General features: G+C 38.5%; 1 protein-coding gene across 6 annotated transcripts in view; it reads right to left on the bottom strand.

Moving 5' to 3' along the window:
• Nucleotides 1-23,435, bottom strand: part of LOC126248764 (zinc transporter 2-like) — an 82,671-nt gene that overhangs the window by 36,893 nt on the left and 22,343 nt on the right. For all 6 annotated transcript variants that reach the window (XR_007545529.1, XR_007545530.1, XM_049950119.1 and 3 more), the window contains exon 4: nt 20,026-20,179. Coding sequence is in view for 4 of the 6 variants with exons in the window: in XM_049950119.1 (XP_049806076.1) it covers nt 20,026-20,179 (154 nt within the window). In the remaining 2 variants the exon portion in view is untranslated. The remainder of the gene's footprint in view (nt 1-20,025; nt 20,180-23,435) is intronic.

Genomic DNA, 23,435 nt, shown 5'->3' with positions numbered 1-23,435 from the left:
ACAAACACACAAACTATCATTCACATTGTTTTTTGTGTAACATCACAAAAAATACATACATAAATATTGCACTTGACAAAGAGAATAAATCTTTGAAACATGTTTTGCTCAGCATAAGAATACACATAATTCGCGCTGTGTTTAAACCAAAAAGATCTGAGCAATGCAAACTGAATGAAGGTGTCAACGAGCGCTACAAGCAGCCAAACGAAAAAACACACTAAATATGGTTCAACAGAGGTGTGATGATGATTACGACAATCACAAAACTGTGCATGCACTGTAGAGACAATTTGGAAATGGTTGTGATTGGTCATTATGCCTTTATTCATACGAACCTAGTTACTTCTATCCATCACCATGCAGAGTAGAGTTTGGCAGTGGGAGGAGATACAGCATGAATTGTTCCAACTTATACATGTTTAGCAGTTTAAATCTGCTAAGTAGAGCACCCTGGTGTCAAGAAACTTAACCACACAATGTCTGTAAACACTACTTGAAGGCCAACAACATACCAGCGTCATTTTATGTCAGTTTTTTTCCCCATGAACATTTTTTCATAACACATAAATCGTGGGAAAATTATAAATATGTTGATGCAAAATCAGGCATGAATTAACATTGTTGACATAGGAAATTTGACGGGAGCAATAAAAAATGTCATAAACGGCGGGAAAATGTTAATTCTGGGAACATAAAACCAAACTTATACTGCACCTAGTAAGGGCCCTGGACTCAGGAGCAGTACTCAAACTTCTGTCGGATGACGGTTTTGTATGGTCTCTCTCCTTTATGGGTAGACTACATTTACTGAGGATTCTTCCAATGAATCTCAGTCTGCCTTCCCTACAATTAGTTTTATGTGGTCAAACCACTTAAAATCACTCTGCACATATACTCCCAGATATTAAAAGGATGTGACCGTTCAGCAACCATGTAATCAAACAACAACAGATCTTCCTGCATACTTAGCATAGTACATTTCATTTGTTTATGTTGAGGGTCAACTGAAGATCCCAGCACCAAGTATCAAGTCCCTGCAGATCTTCCGGCATGGTGTTACAATTTTCTATCATTGCTATTTCTCTATATACAACAGCATCATCTGTAAAAAGCCTCTTAGAGCTTCTAATGTTATCCACCAGGTCATTTATGTAAACTGCAAACTCTAATGTTTTTCTTGATTCAAAAAACTTTACCAACAGCTGTATGTTTTGTTTATTTTATTTTATATCTCAAATGCTACCAGTTTTGGCAATTCAATATTGCCATCTTCAGGACCTATACACTATTATTGTATTAACAATCTTATTGAATGGTGCCAGTGTCACCTATTGGAGTTCGTGTCACCTGTTCACAGGAATCTTTTGCATGACGCTCAGATTTACGATTCGAGTTTTATGGCACCATTCGATAAGATTGTTAATATGGTAATAGTGTATGGGGCCTGAAGATGGAAATAATGAGTTGTCGAAACTGTTAGTATTTGAGATATAAAATAAAATAAACCAAAACATATGGCTGTTGGTAAAGTTTTTGGAACGAAGAAAAATATACCAGCCAATGGCCCCAGGCCATAATGGACTGACAGAAATAGCAAACTCTAATGGTCGTTCACATTTGACTGGGGGTAGGTTGAAAGATACTTTTACATCAGAACCGAGTGAGATGACATAGTGGTTAGCAGACTGGACTTGCATTCGGGAGAACAGTGATTCAAATCCGTATCCAGCCATTGTGATTCCCCTACATTGCTCCAGGCAAATGCTGGGATGGTTCCTTTGAAAGGCCGTGGTCAATTTTCTTCCCCATCCTTGAAACAATCCAAGCTTGTGCTCCGTTGCTAATGACCTCAATGTCGATTGGATATTAAACCCGAATCTTTCTTCTTTTTTACAACAGATTTCTCTGCATTAAGAGTGATGGATTTTCTACACACTCTTTAGGTCAATCACAATTCTGATATGATTTTTCTTATGCTTATATTCTGTTCATTACTATTACTAAGCACCAACTGCACATAAATTTATCATTATGAACATGTCGTTTTGTATATTCGAAGTATGGAGTTCCATTACATACTATGATGGATCACTAATCTAAATAAACAAGTATTTTCTTTAAAGCCAGAATCAGGAGGAAACAACAATAAAAAAGCAACCAGAATATTATCTATATGTCTCGTCTAGAATTTCTGGAGGGAAAATTGACAGGTAATTTTTGGTGTGACATTGTGTGCGCTGGACTGCTGTCAAAACTGCTCATCAATATTCTTAAAGTTTTAGTCTTCAGTTACTTATTTTAAAATTTATTTGTGTTAATATTTGCTGTAAACTTATCAGTGGATTTTCATTAATCTCAGTCTTTCTTCCTGTTTTAGTGACTCGAGTAGTCTGTTATTTGTGAGTGTGCTTACGTCGTTCGTCCAAGCCTCACAACTCAGTAGTGTGTTTACATTTTGTGGCATGCAGTTGCACCTGTAGTGCTCATAAAGCTAAGTACTGACAAAGTTATTTGTGCACTGTTATGCAATTATTAAATTTAATAGTTTTTAGTGGTGTTTGTGGTGAAATAACAACTTAATAAACTTTTGGAAATGTTTGCTTGTTGTTTTTTTTTTGAATTTTCTGTGTGTTGAAGTTGTTTAGTAAATTTCATGCTTTAGTTTTCAGCTGATGTTTCTTACTGTTTCTTGTGAAATATTTCAGTAAAATTTTCATTCAGTGTTTTAACTTTGTTGCGTGTTCCAGTGGCCGCTTGAATTTTTGGTTTTAGCTAATAATTTTGTGAAGTTTTGTTGGTGTTGGTATTAGTTGTGGTTTAGTAGTATTAATACAAGTAGTAGCTTTCTTAGTAGAGACAGAATTTTGAGACCGCTATTGTTAGTTCTATAAATAGTTCTACTGGTGTAACTGAACATATGTAACGAACACGTATCGTTTATTTTTCAGTAACTAGAATTTTACCATGAGTGAGAAGTGTGGGCTCTTTTGTAGGTTTGTGAGTAGTGGGTTACGGTGTGGGATTTGTTCAAAGTATTTGCATTGGGGGGAATGCAGTGGGGAAGCCTGTGGGCATTCTACCGCTCTCCTCTCCTGGGAATGCAGAATTTGTAGTAGAAATAAGTTGATAGAGGAGCAAGAGCGTAAGATCTGTGGCCTTCAGGTGCAGTTACAACACGCAGAGAAGGAACTAGATAGGTTGAAGAGGGTGAAGGGTGCTGGGAAACGGGAACTGGCAGTTGGCAAGAAAGCAGCTAGGAGGAGGTGGTATTCAGACAGTTATACCTTGTGTATATGCAATACATTTGACCAACTGTCAGAGTTGAGTGGAGAGGAGCCTCTTGTAACTGTAGGTGTATGAAACATTTTGTATATGATGGTGCAATAAAAATGATGTTGGTAAATGTCCTAAACTAATATGATCTGATGCAGACTGTGTTTTTTCCAACTAGGGTACAGGGGAACAGTAGCACAGCCATAGACAATATTTTTATCCATTCTTCATTACTAGATGGGAATTCTGTTAGTAAAAGGGTGAATGGCCTTTCAGACCATGATGCACAAATTTTAACACTAAAAGGCTTTTGTACTCAAACCAATGTCATATTTAATTACAAACTGTGTAGGAAAGTTAATCCAACAGCAATAGAGAGTTTTTTAAACCTTGTCAAGGAACAAGAATGACAGAATGTTTATAGTGTCGATAACTTAGATGATAAATACACTATTGGCCATTAAAATTGCTACACCACGAAGATGACGTGCTACAGACGCAAAATTTAACCAACAGGAAGAAGATGCTGTGATATGCAAATGATTAGCTTTTCAGAGCATTCACACAAGGTTGGCGCTGGCGACACCAACAATGTGCTGACATGAGGAAAGTTTCCAACCGATTTCTCATACACAAACAGCAGTTGACCGGCACTGCCTGGTGAAACGTTGTTGTGATGCCTTGTGTAAGGAGGAGAAATGCGTACCATCACATTTCCGACTTTGATAAAGGTCGGATTGTAGCCTATCACGATTGCGGTTTATCACATCGCAACATTGCTGCTCGCGTTGGTCGAGATCCAATCACTCTTCGCAGAATATGGAATCAGTGGATTCAGGAGGGTAATACAGAACGCCGTGCTGGATCCCAACAGCCTCGTATCACTAGCAGTCGAGATGACAGGCATCTTATCCGCATGGCTGTAACGGATCGTGCAGCACGTCTCGATCCCTGAGACAACAGACGGGGACATTTGCAAGACAACAACCACCTGCATAAACAGTTCAACGACATTTACGGCAGCATGGACTATCAGCTCTGAGACCATGGCTGCGGTTACCCTTGATGCTGCATCACAGACAGGAGCGCCTGCAATGCTGTACTCAACAACGAACCTGCGTGCACAAATGGCAAAATGTCATTTTTCGGATGAATCCAGGTTCTGTTTACAGCATCACGATGGTCGCATCCATGTTTGGCGACATTGCAGTGAACGCACATTGGAAGCGTGTATTCGTCATCGTCATACTGGCGTATCACCAGGCGTGATGGTATGGGGTGCCATTGGAAACACATCTCAGTCACCTCTTGTTCACATTGATGGCACTTTCAGCAGTGGATGCTACATTTCAGATGTGTTACGACCCGTGGCTCTACCCTTCATTCGATCCCTGCGAAACCATACATTTCAGCAGGTCGTGTATGGGCCTTTCTGGATACAGAAAATGTTCTACTGCTGCCCCGGCCAGCACATTCTCCAGATCTCTCACCAATTGAAAACGTCTGGTCAATGGTGGCAGAGCAACTGGCTCGTCACAATATGCCAGTCACTACTCTTGATGAACTGTGGTATTGTGTTGAAGCTGCATGGGCAGCTTTACCTGTACACGCCATTCAAGCTGTTTGACTCAATGCCTAGGCGTATCAAGGCCGTTATTACGGCCAGAAGTGGTTGTTCTGGGTACTGATTTCTCAGGATCTATGCACCCAAATTGAATGAAAATGTAATCACATGTCAGTTCTAGTATAATATATTTGTCCAATGAATACCCGTTTGTCATCTGCATTTCTTCTTGGTGTAGCAATTTTAATGGCCAGTAGTGTACAATGCATTCCTTAACACATTTCTCATGCTCTTTGAGAGTTGCTTTACATTAGAACACTTTTAATGGGGTATTAGCTGTAATGGGCAGCCCAGGTGGGTGACTAGTGGGATTAGGATATCATGTAGAACAAAGTGGGAATTATATCAAAATGTTAGACGTAGTCACAATCAAGCTACAGTAGCCCATTACAAACAGTATTGTAAGGTGCTTAAAAATGTTCTTAGGAAGGCAAAGAGTATGTGGTATGCAAATAGACTAGCTAATGCACAGGCTAAAATCAAAACCATATGGCTAGTTGTGAAGGAAGTGTGTGGTCAGCAGCACAAGGTTGACAATATAAAGTCAGTTCACAGTAAAAATGTGTCTGTTACTGATAAATCAGATATATGTACAGTATTTAACAATTGTTTTCTGAGCATTGCTGGTGAATTAAATAAAATTTAGTTTCTACAGGAAATCATATAACTTTCTTCGCAAATGCCTTTCTGAGATTGATGTCTGAAATACTCCTCTGTAATACAGACAAGAGGGAGATTGAGTCAATAACTAAATCAATGAAGATTAAGGACTCTCATGGTTATGATGGAGTGTCTAGCAGAATATTCAAGTACTGTGCTGCACATGGTAGCCCTATATTTAGCCATATTTGTTATTTTTCCTTTAGGAGTGGTCAGTTTCCTGAGCGATTAAAGTACTCAGTAGTAAACCCGCTTTATAAAAAGGGAGAAAGGGATAATGTAGATAATTTTAGACCTATTTCTATGCCATCAGTGTTTGCAAAAGTTATTGAAAAGGCTGTGTATGTAAGGATAAATGATCATTTTATATCACAAGATTTGCTATCAAATGTACATATTGGCTTTAGATGTCGTTTAACAACTGAAAATGCTATATTCTCTTTTCTCTGTAAGGTACTGGATGGGCTAAACAAAAAGGTTTTGAACGCTTGGCATATTTTTTGATTTAACTAAGGCATTTGTGTTGATCACAAAATATTGCTCCAGGTGTTGGACCACTACGGAAAACGGGGAGTAGCTCACAATTGGTTCACCTCTTACTTTAGCAACAGGCAGCAGAAGGTCATTTTTCACAATGTTGATAATGACTGTGATGTGGGGTATCAGTGGGGTACAGTCAAGTGGGGGGTGCCCCAGGGATCAGTGTTGGGGCCACTCTTGTTCCTTATTTATATAGATGATATGCCCACTAGTATTACAGGTAACTCTGAAATATTTGTGTTTGCTGATGACACTAGCTTGATAGTAAAGGATGTTGTGCGCAACATTTGCTTGGTTTCAAATAGTGCAGTTTACAGTTTCTAACACACAATTCAACAAATCCTGACATTTTAATTTCACAGATTAGACATACAATTAGTGAAACTGAACAGTTCAAATTTCTAGGTGTTCAGATACATAGTAAACTGTCGTGGAAAGTCCATGTTCACGATCTTGTTCAAAGACTTAATGCTGCAATTTTTACTGCTGGAACAGTATCTGAAGTGAGTGATCGTTCAACACAAAGATTAGTCTACTTTGCTTATTTTCATTCACTTATGTAATATGGTATTATATTTTGGGTAACTCTTCCCATTCTAAAAGGATATTTTTGGCTCAGAAATGGGTGGTTTGGGCAATAAGTGGTATAAGTTCACGAACCACTTTTAGACCCCTGTTCACGAGCCTGGATATTTTGACATCGTCCTCTCAATATATATATTCCTTACTGGCATTTCTTGTTAACAATATTAACTTATTCCCACGAATAATCAACTTTCACTCAGTTAATACTTGCCAGAAATCAAACCTGCATTTGGATCAGACTTCGTTAACTCTCATGCAGGAAGGTGTGCAGTATACTGCAGCATCCATTTTCAATAAGCTACCACCAGAATTAAAAAATCTTAGCAGTAATCCATGTGCTTTCAAATCGAAACTGAAGAGTTTCCTCATGGGTCACTCCTCTTATTCTGTCGAGGAGTTCCTTGAAAAATTAAGCTGATTCTTGTCATATTGTTGATTGTGTTTACTTACCAAACTTATGGCTTGACTTTTTTTAGGTTCATAAACATAATATTTTTATCTGTTATTACTTTTAAGTTGTAATTTCATGTATTGACACATTCCATGACCTTGGAGATTTGCTCCTCAATTTGGTCTTATGGAACTTTTTTGAAGTGTAAATAATAAATGAATAAAGTGGTTAACCATTTTGACATACTTCACAAAGCCAACGTAACACAACAAAAATTTTTGTACAAATTTGCACCATGCAAAAGTAATGACAATTATTAGTGCTAAATAATGCAGATTTACACTATGATTATGATGATCATGGTGCTGAAACTGTTATTTGTTTTCAGTGTCCCATTTGTCAGTAGCATATGAAATATTATGCAAGCAATTGCCTTACTCACTATGTCATTTCTCTTGGCAAAAGTTCTTTAATGAAGATTAATTGCTTCCTTCTACATGCAGTACTTAAAAAGATCCTCTTTCATCCCATTTTGTTGTATGTGCTGCTTTTCCATCAATTGAAGCAAATTTATGATGGTTTTTGACAATTTTTAATTTTTATGCACATCACAACATCCTGATATTTACACCCACCTCTGCTACTAGATCCAAAGAACCACTTGCAAAATTCCTGCAATTTCTGATGAAAACCTAAGTAAGACATAAAAAGACATACAAGTATTTCTCAGTAACCTGAAACCTTTTCTCCCTGGAAAGTGACCTGAAGGGAGTTAGCACAAAAAGTTTAAGTGAAGAATTATGTGTCATTAACAGAATAGCTACTGAGTCAATGGACCATGGCTCGTCACAAGAAAACGCTATACACACAATGTTCTGTTGTGTTAGCAACTTACTAGTTCTCTCCGATTTTAATAAATGTATGGGCAATATCAGTACATATTAATACTTGCTATTTCTACAGAGACAGCAGTTTTACATTCCATAGTACGGCAAGTGTTTGTATGATATTTATCTGAGCTTGGTTGTCGGTATGGTTCTTTCCTTTAATCCAGTTTGTTTATTATGGTCTATGGTACTTTATGAATCTGACAGCATTTCAAATTCCCCACCCAGCCCACATACTGATATCAACGTTCAGTCAGAAATAATTAGGTTGTCCAGCCTGTCTGTTCTAGTGGTCTCTGTGGAACTGTTCAGTGCAAATTCTCACGGACATGAAATTTGTTTCCACCTATTCTCGAGTAGGATAGACAAGTGGGAATGAGAACATCCCTCACTGTGTAACCAGTCAGCGTTCAGCTTAAGTCCTGAGTTTCTGAAGTTGTGTCAGCAGCAGTGGAATTGCATCAGCAAATGTTCCAACAGCAGTTTACCAACCAACAAGAACAGCATGGAGAACAGAAAGTGACATTAGCAGCAAGTGGGAACTGCAACAGCAGCAGATATTGTAGCAGCAGCTAGCAAACCAATAGCAAAACAGTGGCAGATGTTAAAACTGCTATAACAGCAGCAGCACAACAACAACAACAACCACAACCTACTTTGGTGAAACGAAGAAGAGTTGGATGGTCTACATGCATAATTTTTTTATTCATTGCAAGGTAAGTCGAATAACTTAGCCTGATCATTAGAGTACCCTTTTACTGTTTTCTTATAACAAAATGTATGAAGCGATAAAGAAATTACGGTTGCTCTTGGACCCCAGGAGTTTTTCTAATGTGTATGGTTAGCTGACTGACTGCTAAGGCCACCAAACCCCAGTGGTGGTGACTAGTCTCAAATTTAATCAGTGTGTTAAGCAATGTATACAAACATACACAGAATGGGCTGCAGATCCGCGAGACTTAGTATGTAAGCAGAGGTAGAGTTGCAGAAGCTCACATTAGTACTGGAAGTCACCAGTGAAGGCCAGACTTTCAGTTGGACACAGGCACAGATGAATGTTCGATTAACATGAAAATGTACTCACTCACTGATTCATCACGGCTGTAGTACATTCAGCACGAAGTGTTGACATACGATAGGCAGTCAATTCCATTACAGGACCAAATGTCAATCCAAATGAAGAAAACAAAAGCTAGACATCTAAACTTGTGGGTACTACATTCTTGGACAGTAACTAATATTATTGGGACAGATACTTTTGCACTTTTTGGCTTTCAAATTCAAGACCACGTAAATATAGCTTCAACCATGATTCTATTCCAGGCATATGATTTTGTATGTGCACAGTTCACGCAACTGTTCAAAACTACATTATGGTGTGCATGGTATTTTCAAGCACACACAGCATTAAAGCTATCTGCAGCACCTAAGTTTTGCAGAGCATGCCTAGAGCCATTCATCATGCTTGATTAAGTTAAGGCAGAAGTAGATACATTAAAAAACACTGGAGTAATATACCTGATTTCTTCTTCAGTATCCAACAGTGATTCGTACTCCCTACCCACCCCAAGTATCGATATGGAGGAAAGATCAAGGATACTTGAGCTTCATACCATGGCTGCACAGTGCAATTGCAGGTATGTAATATGGGCCCGTCCACTGACGTGACAGTGTCCATAAATATCATGGCACCACACTTGTCTGGCAGCTCTCACTAATCTCTGAAGCTTTCAATACTCGCCACTGATGGCAGACTGCTTTACCTGCTTACGTTTCTCAAATCAGGTCACTCTCTAGAAAGTTTGTTTATGCTTTTGATGACTTTCACTGTACTCTGAACTTTTCTTCTAGTTAGCCATTCACTTTGTGAACTCCGCTGTCATTGAAAAATGGAACTGACTGTTTGTTCCACGGGTTTCTGCGTTACCATAAGTGCGAATGCTCATAATCTGTGTTCTACCTATGCTGAGATGCACATGATATTCTTCAAGCCAGTGGCCAAATCAAATGGTAGTCATAAAAATGCCTAATGGCTCAATCAGAACATGTGGTCATTATAATTCTAATGTTAATCTCCAATTACACACATATTTGCATCAAATTCCTAGGTTAGAGGTATTGTTAACCAGTTTGGGTCTAAAACAGATCTTTCTTATGCTTATTTACAGTTGTCTGTCAATAGCAGGACTAAACAAATTGAAGTAATTAATATGCTATTCACTAATGTACCAGTGCACCTGATTATCTTTTGAGGTTCAAAGTACCCATGCAATATTTAAGACAGGCAGCCAAAACATCAGCTCGCAAGCCCTGCCCTGGTCCATGTGACATAGCACTCAGCCAGGATGAACACTTCCACCATTGTCACACCACACTGTTTGTGTGGGAGGAGGGGGACGAGGGGAAAACTGCAAATATGCTGTATTTAGATGGCAATGCAGTTGCATTGTATATAACTCCGTTTCCTATTTCATACTCCTCAACAACATAGATCACAAAGAAACAAATTTTCAGACAGTCACAGACAATTTCACAGATTTTTGCACTCAGGTTGCCACGTAATTGTAACTGACTTAGTTGCGTGACAGAGAAAGGTTCTTCCACACACTTATGTTAACTGAAATATTGTAGCACTTTTGCAACCTCATTATGGAGTTGTGAAAATGCTACCTGAGGAAAACAATTTTGATGTCCTGGGCAGTTTTAACATAAAACTATTTGTGTTTAAAACGAGAGTTACAGTGCAGATCAATTAATTACATCTGCAAGTGCACAGGAGTGCTTCCAACTGAGATGGCAAATCGTCTTGAAAACAGCTTCGAAACACACACAAGATGAGCAGTGTCCTCAAAATATTAGTAAACTATTGTTGTAATTCTTTCAAGGCTACAATGAATTTTCATATCTTCTTTTTTCTTTAATACCATTAAGCTTAGGGAACTGGACTGTTTTTGTCAGAATGTGCCTCTTCTACAACACAATTTTCTTTTTAAATGCATCCTCATGAAATCAGAAAGAAGTTGTTTCCCATCTTGCAATGTGTGATGGTGGGCAGTGTGCAGTCAAGTCCACTTAAAATGTGCGGTCTGTAGTCCATTCCACATGTTCTAATTTTCATTCCTGCACTCCTCCTTCTTTCATAAATTCAACAATAACGAATGGTCAGCAGTGCTGACAGCACAATTCTACTGAACAGAAATGAGTTGTGTCAACCAAAAAACGGCACCCTGCAATACTAAATGAAATGGCACATCATGGCCAGCCCTGATTTAAGAGGTACCCCAACTACCAATTCATGGCATTCCAAACTTTGCAAATTGATTAGATGACATAATGGTAATGGGGTCATGTGGGAGCAGCATTTGCAAAGTCTAGTAGCATTATTTGACCGACTTCAAGTCTATGGTCTGCATTTTCAGCTATTTTCTTTTTACAATGAGTGTAAAATACTGGTGGAGCATGTTGAGTAGCCGGCCGAAGTGGCCGTGCGGTTAAAGGCGCTGCAGTCTGGAACCGCAAGACCGCTTCGGTCGCAGGTTCGAATCCTGCCTCGGGCATGGATGTTTGTGATGTCCTTAGGTTAGTTAGGTTTAACTAGTTCTAAGTTCTAGGGGACTAATGACCTCAGCAGTTGAGTCCCATAGTGCTCAGAGCCATTTTTGAGCCATGTTGAGTAAGAAAGAGCTAATGCTCATGCAGGTCCAGGCAGCTGCAATAAACTTACCAGTTCATAAGAATTTAAAAGAGTTACAGCCATTTCTACGAGAAGTTAATTATTACAGGCTGCCCAAATCTCCCATTTCCTCATCAATGAAGTAAAAAGGGGTTCACATTTTTTTGGACAGAAACATGTAAGAAAGCATTTTATAACCTTAAAATAGAACTATGAGCTTCCACCTACCAATGACTTGGATACTGGCACAGTGTTATCTAACAAATATACCAATGACACATAAAAGCAAATGCATTCACTTTGAAAATGTTAACTGCAGCTCAACAAAACTTCAAAAACTGAAGTGGTGTTAAGATTCATACACAGTATCATCAAATTTCACATTTATCTATATACAACAAAATTATATCTGAATGCACATCACAAGTCCCTAGTTGCTGTGTTTGACCACCAATCTACGCTCTCTGATAACACAGCCTAATGACTACATGAGTACGGCTTATTTCTTAGTAATTACAATTACAAAATCCACTATCGACCCCACACACAGCACGCAAATTCAGATGCACTTTAACATGTGCCTTGCAGACCAGACATAAATTTGACAGGCACAAAGCACAGTGTTCTGCCTTGGACATAACCAGCCATGCATCCCTGAAAAATTCCCAATCACAGCACACTAAGTAACAAAAGACACAGACTGCAGCTTGAAGCTTTAATGTTCACTAAGAAGTGTCCAGATATTTTTGAATAGATAGTGTAACGGTCCATCCGTGCCAACAGATGAAGTTCAGCTGAAGTATGCTATGGGCATGGATCACATACTCTCAACATACTGCTGCACCTGGACCAGTGAGCCCATTGTTCATGCACAGTCATATTACAATGCAGTCTCCCACAGATGGGTTCATACATGGTCACAAATGTTTGAAGTTGTGGCTAGTCCAAACATTAGAACTGGCTCTGCAGTCATCAACCACAGCAAGCACCACAGCCGCATCTCTGATTCCTCCACAACAGACTTGGGCCCATAGACACAGACACAACCACAACAAAACCACACTGCTTTCCCAACCTCCCCTATAGCCTGCCTGTCACTATCATTATACTCCTGCCCCTAGCACCAGTGATAAAAGGGGTCAACAACAACCCCCGCTGGGAGCTGATGGAGGTGCAACCATTGCCATCCCCTAAGCTTCTTCTCGTTCCCACCACCGAAGACCTTCTTGACAAAGCAGAAAATGGAGTGGAAATCAAATGTTAAGACAATGAGATGTCTGCAGACACAGAGCAGCTGCTGCTGCTGCTGCCCACCAAGGCACTACTGACATCCACTTCCCTGCAGGTATGTCCAAGTAGTTCCCCACAGGCAATCAGCCACTACTACTTACTACCCATGGTCCTCACACTGATATCTGATCTCGTCAACACAACAGAAACGCCATGAGTCCCTCTGCTGGGGAATCCAGCATCTTTCTCTCACCTTCTTTGGTGGGTCAGTTGCAAATATGTCCATCTCAAGTCCTACATGCCACTTTAAGGGGGAGGTGTTTAATATCTGATAGCGACTCAGATTCCCTGTCCAGCCAGAGTACTGATATTGATGCACAGTAAGAGATACTCAGACTGCCCAGTCAGTAAGCTGTCCCGTACAGCCGTGGAGGGCACAACTGATGTGTCACAACACAAGCAATAAATACTGCAAACACAGACAGCTCAGGCACTCTGTTGTCTTCTATGAAACTACAGATATCGCACCTCACATAGAGTCCTCTGCTGATAATTTATTATTGATCTCCCTATGGATCACACAATGTACACACTTATCATGCTTTACTCCAATATTCTGTGTGTTCTGGATTTTGCTTCTGACCAACCATTCACTCTGCCACTGTTAACTGACTGGACCTGCCTGTCAGTTCCACCAGTCTCTGTATCACTGTCTATGTGGCTAATCACAGGCCTTGTTTCTATCAACTCACAAGACAGAAAACTCCTCAAAATTAATTTTTTAAGCTCATGATGAGCAAGCTGTTATAACACACACATTGTAGCCCAATCACGTCAAAAACCCATTGAGTCACATGTAGTACCAACACTGTTCGAGTGCTCCAACACACTTTTTTAGCTTGATTTTCTCAATAAATTTATAAAATGTTGATCTTAAAGCTACTGGTGAACTATTTATTCAATAGAAAAGGAGAAACATCATCAAAACCTGCAACCTGAGGGCACTGATTAGTTGAAATGACAACTGCAGGCTGCCTGCAAAAGTTCATCTCATTTTCACTATCATGTCTATATTCACATATTGGCTTCTGGTGTTTCTCATGATGCTAGTATTCTATGGAACTTCCTGATATATCTTGTTTATCTCTTAGCGGGATCCTCTTTGTTTATGTGCAATGGTTCCAGTTTAATTTTTGCCTTCATTTTGGCGTTTTAATTGTATTCTGTCTACAAGTTTGGTTTAGAGTAGATTGTGTCCTTAGAGTTTGTTTTATTTTTTTTTTTCATCCTGTTTTGCTTTCTTCATAATTTCTACACATCATTTTAGTGGTTGTGTGTTTCTTTCCATTTTATGGATGAAACAACAAGGGTAAATGAAACTAGAATACGCACAAAATAAATAAGAAATTTTAAAAATTCCAGGAGATTTATTTTAAAGTCTGAGTTGCAGTTGCTATGTGGCAACATGTTAATATATATGCTCATCATCCTAAAGCTTGTAATTATGCAATATTGATGCCCTATAATCTTTACTACATCCACTGACACCCATAAATAAAATTACTGATGCTGTTTTGTATAAATTTGCAGATATTTCAGTTTTTGCAGGGATCTTGTTGTATCCATTTATTTTCAGTATTAGATTTCCTTTGTTCTGATTGAAGTTTATTTGAGAATTTTGTATATAGTGTGCCCTAGAGGTATTGACAATATTGAAGGATGTGACAGGAATGATCATTCAAAATAAAAAGTTAAGTAAACATGGGTTCTCAAAATGCATACCTTTCTGAAACATATCTCTTCTACTGATTACTTGCTGATTGCTTTTAAGGGGTGAATTTTGAAGCTCATGTTTACTAGACCTTTTTGCTTGAAATGGTCATTCCTGTCATATCCCTGAATACTGACCATTCCTCCTGGTACACCATGTATACTCAGAAGACATAATTATAACATCTCTCAAAAGGTTAGTCATCCAGGGAGTCTTATGGTCTATTAAAATAGAACTTACACCTTTGAAAGTTATCTTTGCTACATTATAGTCCTCAGTCGTACATTGGAACCAAGTGTGGCAAGCGAGTTGTTCTGAGGTATGGTTAAGTTACGGACTGTGGTGGCAATGTACTGAATTTGTTACGAGCAGCATTTGCTGTTAATGTAATTACTTCAAGAGTTTGACAAGTTTATATGAAATGATTTGTGAACTTTATGGATGTGGCATCAAAGCATGTAATAAAAATGTCGAGATCTAAGAAAAGTACTTCAGTCATTTTGTAGCAAGCTCATTTTTGGAATATCTCCATGGAATTTAGCTGCCCCTGGACACTTACACCTCAGCAAGATAAGTTGAAACGGTCTTTTTATTTTTTTAATTTATGAAGTCAGTATCACACATGAAATCATCTTCAATTGGATAGATTAGTAGTTTCGGCCAACATCTAGCCGTCTTCAGATATAAGCTAGATTTTATAGTATGTTACCCACATACAACAGCTTACAGAACTGTACATAATATTGTAGTATGGTTCAAGAATATATTCCAATAAAACGTTCTTGATTAGTGGTGGTGACACTGCAGCTTCACACTTCATTAAAATCTTTCTTAAAATGACAACACCCATGTATGACAGGTACAAACAGCTTTTCAATCATTCGTGGCCAGGGTAATTGAACAATGGTCATAAAACTGGAAATTTACATTAATATAAAGAAGATGCAGTGCAAATAAAAGAACAATATTTGCATATGTAACTACTCACTAAAATGACTTCATGTAAAAAGTTTTGTCTTCTGTAATTAATTCATGGATATACTGTAGAACCCTATTAAAATCTTACATGCAGTTCTATAAACTGTTGTATGCTGCTTACATGTGAAAAAATCTGTTTTTATCTTAGATCTGAAGATGGCTAAATGTTAGCCGAAACTAGTAATCCATTCAAATAAAGAAGATATCACGTGCAATCTTGACTTCATGGGTTTCCAATCCCTCACATAAATAAAAATATGGTTGACGATCAAACACTCTATCTTTTTTCTCCTTTCTTCCACCATTACTGTTATAATATTCATGCCATTGCAAAATGGTATAAACATAATATGCAATGCTGATAATTCATCTACACAATTCATTGTTAATTACTGCTTGACAGTAGTCAGGGTTTAGGAGCCTAATTTATCTTCTTCTCTTCATCTAAACCTTTCTTTACTATCTGTGAGTAATTCACTTTTTCAGATGCCATCAGCTCCAATCATTTAGGAACAGTTCCCTTTTATTCAAAACTGTATTCCCCTTCTTTTTCTAACACAATAATGAAGTAATAGTTGCAGAGGCTAAATGCTGTAGCTGTAATTCGGTAGGTCCATGTTAAAATTCTGTTCTAGCCTTTTAGCACCATCTCACATGGTTCCTTTCAAATGACTGAAGCATCCATCAACGTTTAAATTAAAACTGTGCCACACATCCCCCCCCCCCTTCCCAATAATAGTGTTGTGGCTGATGTGAACACTCAACAGAGATGAACTGGAAAGAAAAAGATGTGTCAAAGGAATGGGTTTGACTCTTGAAGAAATAGTTCACGGGTGAATGAGTTGATATCAGTGTCCAATGGGCACAATGTTTCGGCAAGCAACCACATTCCCATCATCAGGTGCACTGATGAACTGAGCACTGGGGGGGACCCACAAATATCTATTCCTCCCTTCCTTCCGATCTGCCGTTCTATGCACCGCCCATGCCCAGCATCTCCTCACCCACTCTTCCCACCAACACATTGCTCTGTCCTAGGTTCACGCTCAGGTACATTTGCTGTTGGCACTTCTGCTGTTCCTCCACCTGCCCCTAAAGTCAGTTTGTAGTGGAATATCTCCTTCCTAAGGCAAATTGTGGGTACCCTGACTTTAAGAAGGATGTAGCCACTCTCAGGACTGATCAGTGGTTCCCTTACTTGAATTTTGATAGATTAAATAATGACACAGTTAAATGTCTGTGTCAGAACCACGGTGTGGTCATAATCTATTTTGTATAATTTGGGAAGGCTAGGTTCTGCGACTGCCAACTTGTTAGGGTGGTGGAATCCGGTGTGCCGTTGATGCTCTCTGGAACAATCTTTGACAGTTCACACCATATGTTCTACATATGCTTGCCACATTGGCAGAGTATCTGACATACGCAAGAGATGTTCACATTCTTAGTTGAGACTTTGTCAGAGGGAATACGAGCCCTATAAACACATGTTTTGAGCATGCCATTCCTCTGTGCCCGATGGCGGCAACTGCCTGAATATGGGATCTGTTCAAAAAATTATGGAATGTTCATAATTTCAGGCCACTGGTGTGTTTGAGCGAAAGCGGTTGGCAACCCCTGCATGTGCCTGTGTTTGAAGTGTAGCTGCCAAAACTTTCATTGTTGTGTGTTACTGTTCAGTACTGTATTGAGTAAAATGTTGTGTCGCACAGTTTGAGAATTTTGAGAGGGCAGAGTTAGAGGAGCAATGCATCTACATTAAATTTTGCGTGAAACTCAAGAAAACCTTTACAGATACACACCAAATGATGCAGGAAGCCTACGATGATGAGTGCTTAATCCATACTCGGTGTTACAAATGGTTCACACAATTTACAAATGGTCAGCTGGAGTCAATGATGACCTTCATTCAGGGCGCCCTTCGGCGTCTACCAACGATGCTCATGTTAGTAACGTCAATGAAACTGTGCATGCCAATTGAAGATTGACAGTCAGCAAGATTGCAGAAGAATGTAACATTTCAGCTTGATTATGTCATGAAATCCTGACACAGCATCTTGAGATGCATCGTCTTGCAGTCAAGTTCATTGCACAGCTCATGAGTCAGGACCAAAAATACCTTTCCTCGCAATCTGTGAAGAGGTTTTGGATCATGCTAATGAGAATGAGATGTTCCTTAAGATAATTGTATGGCCCCTGCAGACTTTTTTTTTTTTTTAATTTCCAAAGTTGAAAATCTTGTTGAAAGGATGAAGATTTGCAATGACAGACGAGATAAAAGAAAATTCGCAAATGGCACTTCGCACAATCCAGCAAGAGGCATACCAAGAATGCTTCTGGAAGTGGAAACCGCATTGGGAGCAGTGTATCAATTGTGGAGGAGAATGTTTCGCAGGAGACTATGGACAGTAAGTTAAAGTAAGTGTAGAAAAATTTTGTGGACAAAGTTACAGGATTTTTTGAAAAGGCCTCGTATAAGTATAGGTTGGTGTGTGTCTTCTTCCGGTACACAATACAGCCCAATGTGCCTGCCACTCTTCATTTTAACAATACTTCCAGAAAGGGGAGCACTCCATCCACTTTCACTTCCATGGTAAAACTGATGTTTGGGTGTATGGAACTGAGATGAATGATGAAGTAATTCAGCTTCTCTATTCCATATAGCCATATTACAATGGTGTCATCTACATACCAGAAGAAAAAGGCAGCCAATTGGGTGGAGTCCAGGGTTTCCTCCTCAAAACATTCCACATACATGTTGGCAAAACTGATGGAAGTGGACACTCCATGGCTACTAGTTCCGTCTGCTCGTAGTAGCCACAGTCGAAAAAAGAAAGTATATCAACACCAAAACACGCATAAAAAGGTTGGTCTTCTCTATGTCAAATTTATGGCCAATAAGTTCAAAGGATTCTTGTAAAGGCACTTGCACTCTAATCAAAACAGACACAAAATCAAAGCTTTCGAGGATGTTGGTGTCCTTAAAATTAATGCTGTTAAGGTGTCCCACAAAATCCACATAGTAGAGAATGCGATGTGAACACTTCCTGACATAAGTGTTAAGCAAATTCTTCAGGTATTTAGTGAGTAGGTACATTGGGGCACCATTGTTACTAATAATGAGGCATAAAGGTACCCCATATTTGTGAACTTTCGGCAGTCGCTAAAGTCCCAGTGGAAATGATGCTCTGTTGCAGCTTCTTAACAACCTTGCCTGAAAAGTCAGATTCTTGGAGAAGTGCCATGGTCTTCCTCTCCGCCTTCTTCATAGAATTTTGTCGATTTTCCAGTATGCACCGTCTTCTAGCAGGCCAAACATTTTCTCAATCTAATCTTTGTGAGATAGGACAACAGTTGCTTTGCCTTTGATGACTGATAAAAGTGCATATTTGAATCTCCTCTTAATTCCCATAAGGCTGCCCACTCCCTGCAACAGACAATCAGTTTCCCATGTCTTGTTTATGTGACAGCACAATAGGTTTCACGATGCACTTCTTCAGCTGCTTCAGGTGAAATGCATGTGGTTGCCTGTTCCACTGCACTGATGATGTCCACGATAGGTGCGAATTTAGGAGTGGGTGCAAAATGGAGACCTTTCTTAAGAACTGAAACCACAACCTCATCCAGTTGCTTGGCCGTGAGATTGCTGATAATCTTACAGGGAGCATCAGAAGGTTCTCTCTCTTATGTGTTCCAATTTTGATGTTTCATGTCTGGTGGCCTTCCTTTGTGCGGAGTCCTTTGTGGCCCATGTGACAGCACCAATCCATTTCAGGTCCAGGAACTGAACTACTGCTACAGCTGTAGATGTAATTTAAAAAGTTCTTTGTTAGTCGAGTCCAGGCTGCAGCAAGTGGCTAGGCTGGTGTGTTTATCAATTCTTATGGCTGTCTCTGAGTCGATGTGATGTGTTACCTTGGTGAAGTTCAGCACCAGATGTTCTTCACAGCATCTCATAAGAAATACAAATGCACTCAGCAAGTGGCTCATCTGGTGGTGCAGCTTGTCAAGTCTTTACATGCTGCAATACATTTCCTCCCAACAGAATTATGTGATGACTCTTTTTCTGATACTTTCTTACATCAACATGAAGAAATTTTAACACAATTTGCCATTTATTAATTAAGTTACAATTTTAATTGTGAATGTACACTACTACTTCAAATGAAGTATGTATAATTATACTAAACATGAAATTGTTCACATGGAAACATTAATGCTTTCACCAGAAAATGAATTCACACACAGTTATCCAAAACCTCAGTGCTCCATGTAGTATGTCGGTCAGGCATAAGACTAATCTGACTTTCCCTCATTTCATTATTTTGAAACTGTCTAAATAATGTGTACATTAATTATTTCAGGAAGAGGGACACATTCAGAATAAGGTAATATTTCATAATATATACTTACACTGCATTTACCACAATTCCTAATCCTGCTACCAGCATCATTGTTTGTGTTTTTATTGTATATTTCCCACTTAACATTCGATGTACTGCCAAGTACACAAAAACTGCAGTTATTAACCATATGAGCAGTATGCTTGCAAGGGCACATAAAATTTCTGAAAAAGGAAAAAAAGTCAGTACCTTCAGTTGAAACAACTACACTACTCCATATCAATAGCCAAAAATAAACCCCAACACAAATTAAACAAGTTAGAAATTGTGTAATTTTCCTTAATGAATATAATGCACACAAAAGCTTTGAATAAATTACTGACATTAATTCTTTTGTAACACATTTCAACTGTTTAAGACTTCAACTTCAATGTAGAATCCTCCTGTAGAATACAGGGTACTTCAACAAAGCAAAACCATGCTCTTCACAATACAAGATATAGTTTATGGCATAAAATCAAATCAGTGTATACCAAGGAAATTGTTTTAAGGGGAGCCGGAATGATCCATCTCCTCCATGTTAATTTTAGCAAATAGAAAGAACATTTTTTTCTAAAACCATTAAATATATTGCTCTGAAATTTGGACTAACATGTTCAGTGAATATTTATCTACAAAGTTATACTGCCATGTTAAGAAATATTTATTGGTTTTTGTTTTACAATTTTTTTAAACAGATGTTTATTTTTTTCTCTAAAATTTTGCACTGTTTCTTCTATAACTCTTGAATTATACAATATAAATTTCATTGATATACTGTCAGCAGTTTTTGAGAAAATGTTCCTCAAAGATGAACATTTTAAAGTTACAGGAAATGGCTTCCAAAGTTTTTTAATACATTCCTGCCCCCATATGATGGGCATCCTCTTCTTTTTCTAGTGTTAGGTTCCTTTTCACTGGTGTTTTCTTTCATTTTCCTGCAAGTTGTAGGTTTTGTCTCTTCTTCCTGCACATCTTAGTCTTTCTTCATCAATTAGGCGCATTGTGGAAATGATGGTGTGTTCTGGTTGGAAACCGAAACATTTCAGTGCATCACATTTGATAATGTTTCCTTCATTGTATGTTGCCACTGCATCATACACTCCAAAATGCAATGTTTTTATCTGTACAAACACACTTTTGGTAATCCTAATCCAAATTAAATTATTTGCACTTTCATTTGGATTTTGTGTTTTCCCATGTAAACACTTTTCCAATAAACTTGGCTGTGATAAATCTCTGAATATGGGATTAATTACATCAATTACAGCATTTGGCAAACTGTTTTTACAGGCATCTTCCTTTCCTGATTGGTACTTACACCATGAGTCATCACCTGTGGGGCACAGTGCATGTTGTGGGTGCTCATTTGTTGATGCAGTATGAAAAAATAATGCCCATACTGCTCTCCTCATATGCTCAATGTTTTTTGTATTTTGCCTAATTGCTCGCCCATAATACTTCTGCAATCTATTGCTTGATCTGTCAATCTTACTCTTCCTCCAAGGGTCTTACCATCACTAAGCTTCTGGGATCCTAATGTCTGCTTTAGTTTGCGCAAGCGAGCCCCCATGTGTTTCTGCACATGTCCAATGCACTCCTGTTTTTTAATGTGAATTTCATTGCAATAAGGTTTGGGTTCCTCTAAGCTTTATATCCCTTAGAATCACCATCTCCTACATAGTTAGTGTATCATACATTATACCGCTCCTGTGATCCGGAAAAAATTGCTTTCACTCCCTCTACTTCATCGCTCCACTTGTGCCATAAAAATTTGCTTCACAGCTTTCACTATGTTCGAGCTTGGAATTGCCCTTACATCTACAATGTTTTGAGAGAATAGCAACATTAATTACTTTGCAACTGTCTCCACTGGTAGCTGTCACAAATCCATTTAGAGATTTATGACCTCTACATTGCCATGATCCATCTAAAGCAACAGTTAAATCTCTACAATTCCCATTATCTGTCACAGCTTCTTCAACTGCTTTCTTCATTGTTGTTTGAGCAATATCTTCAGCAGAAGATCCCACCAATTCATTATAAAATCTAAACTTTGTTGGTGATTTTGGGAAGTTCATAATTCCACATAACATTGTCCCTGCAGCACTGCCCTTGCCAATGCAACACAAGCCATACACTAGCCTAAAATTTATATCATACACCTTCTTTCCACTATTACCACTATGAGGAATACTGTTAGAATTAGAAAATGAAACTTCTGAAGCACATTTGTTACACTTCAATAACGTTTTACATGCCAAACCATTGTATGAAGTTATTTTCAATTCCAGTCCTATTTCTTTGCAAACTTGGCATAATACATTATGTTTCAAAATATTAGAAAGCAAGGAAATGTTAATTATTTCATTCACATAATTACTGTCACTTTCATAGTTTTCAAATTTTTCTCTGCTGTCACAAAGTTTCTTGCTGGAAGAAGTTCTATCACATTCATTTGGAGTAGTCGGTGAAGCAGTCTGAGCAGCATCTCCCTTCGATACAACAAAATATTTCTTCTTCCACTCATTGTGCCTTTTCTTAAGCACTCGATTGCTGAAACGGGGCATATTGATATCCACAAACCAAATACGTAAAACAGGTACGAGCAAAATTCGTCAAATACGCAAAATTGAACAGCTAAACAATACAAAGCAAACTCTACAAGTAAACACACACGGTATAGTGTTTATGTTTACTGATATGCAACAGTCACTTGTCACAGAGATAAATCCATACAACACTGGAAAACAAAACACTGTCTAATTCCGCAAAGATACCCTGCTTGCAGCCAGCGAGCAGCGGCGTCAGAGGTGACACACAAAGTCGCTACAACCGTTTACACGACGCGTCAACTTTGCAACGATAAAAAACACACTTAGAATTCACTTAGAAGAGTGAAACTTGATTTGTTTTACTCAGAAAACTCCAAATAATTTTACAATGAAAAAACCAAAAAACGTTAATTTTGTCATTTTCATTGTTCCGGCTCCCCGTAACTTACTGATCATTGTGATAAAAAAATTAAAAAAGGAAAAGCATTGCTATAGTGCAGGTTCCAAATTCATAACACCCACAAGGCAAAAATTATACAAGACAATTAAATAGAGTAATACAGAAAGAAACACATTAATGAGGATACTCACTAAGGAAATCATTAAACAGGCCAAACAAACATGACATCCAATGTAAAATTCAGAGGAATGCTTTCAGAGTCCTTCAAGATAAAAGCCAGAGTCAGGCAGGAAGATGGGGGATCTTCCCCTTACTCTTTAATTACATCCTTGATAAAATGTCAGGGAATGGATATGAAAAATGAAAGGAATGGATGGAATTTGATTTGGGTGCAAGAAAAAAGGAAACAAAGACAGACTGTCCGACACGACTGTGGTAGTCAAAAGTACTCAGCTCCATAGACGAGGCTAAGCAAGTTTACAGATC

Source organism: Schistocerca nitens, chromosome 3, assembly GCF_023898315.1.
Source record: "Schistocerca nitens isolate TAMUIC-IGC-003100 chromosome 3, iqSchNite1.1, whole genome shotgun sequence".
Classification (NCBI taxonomy): Eukaryota; Metazoa; Arthropoda; class Insecta; order Orthoptera; family Acrididae; genus Schistocerca; species Schistocerca nitens.
The sequence above is the reverse complement of the archived record's forward strand: the minus strand, read 5'-3'. Positions and strand labels throughout refer to the sequence as shown.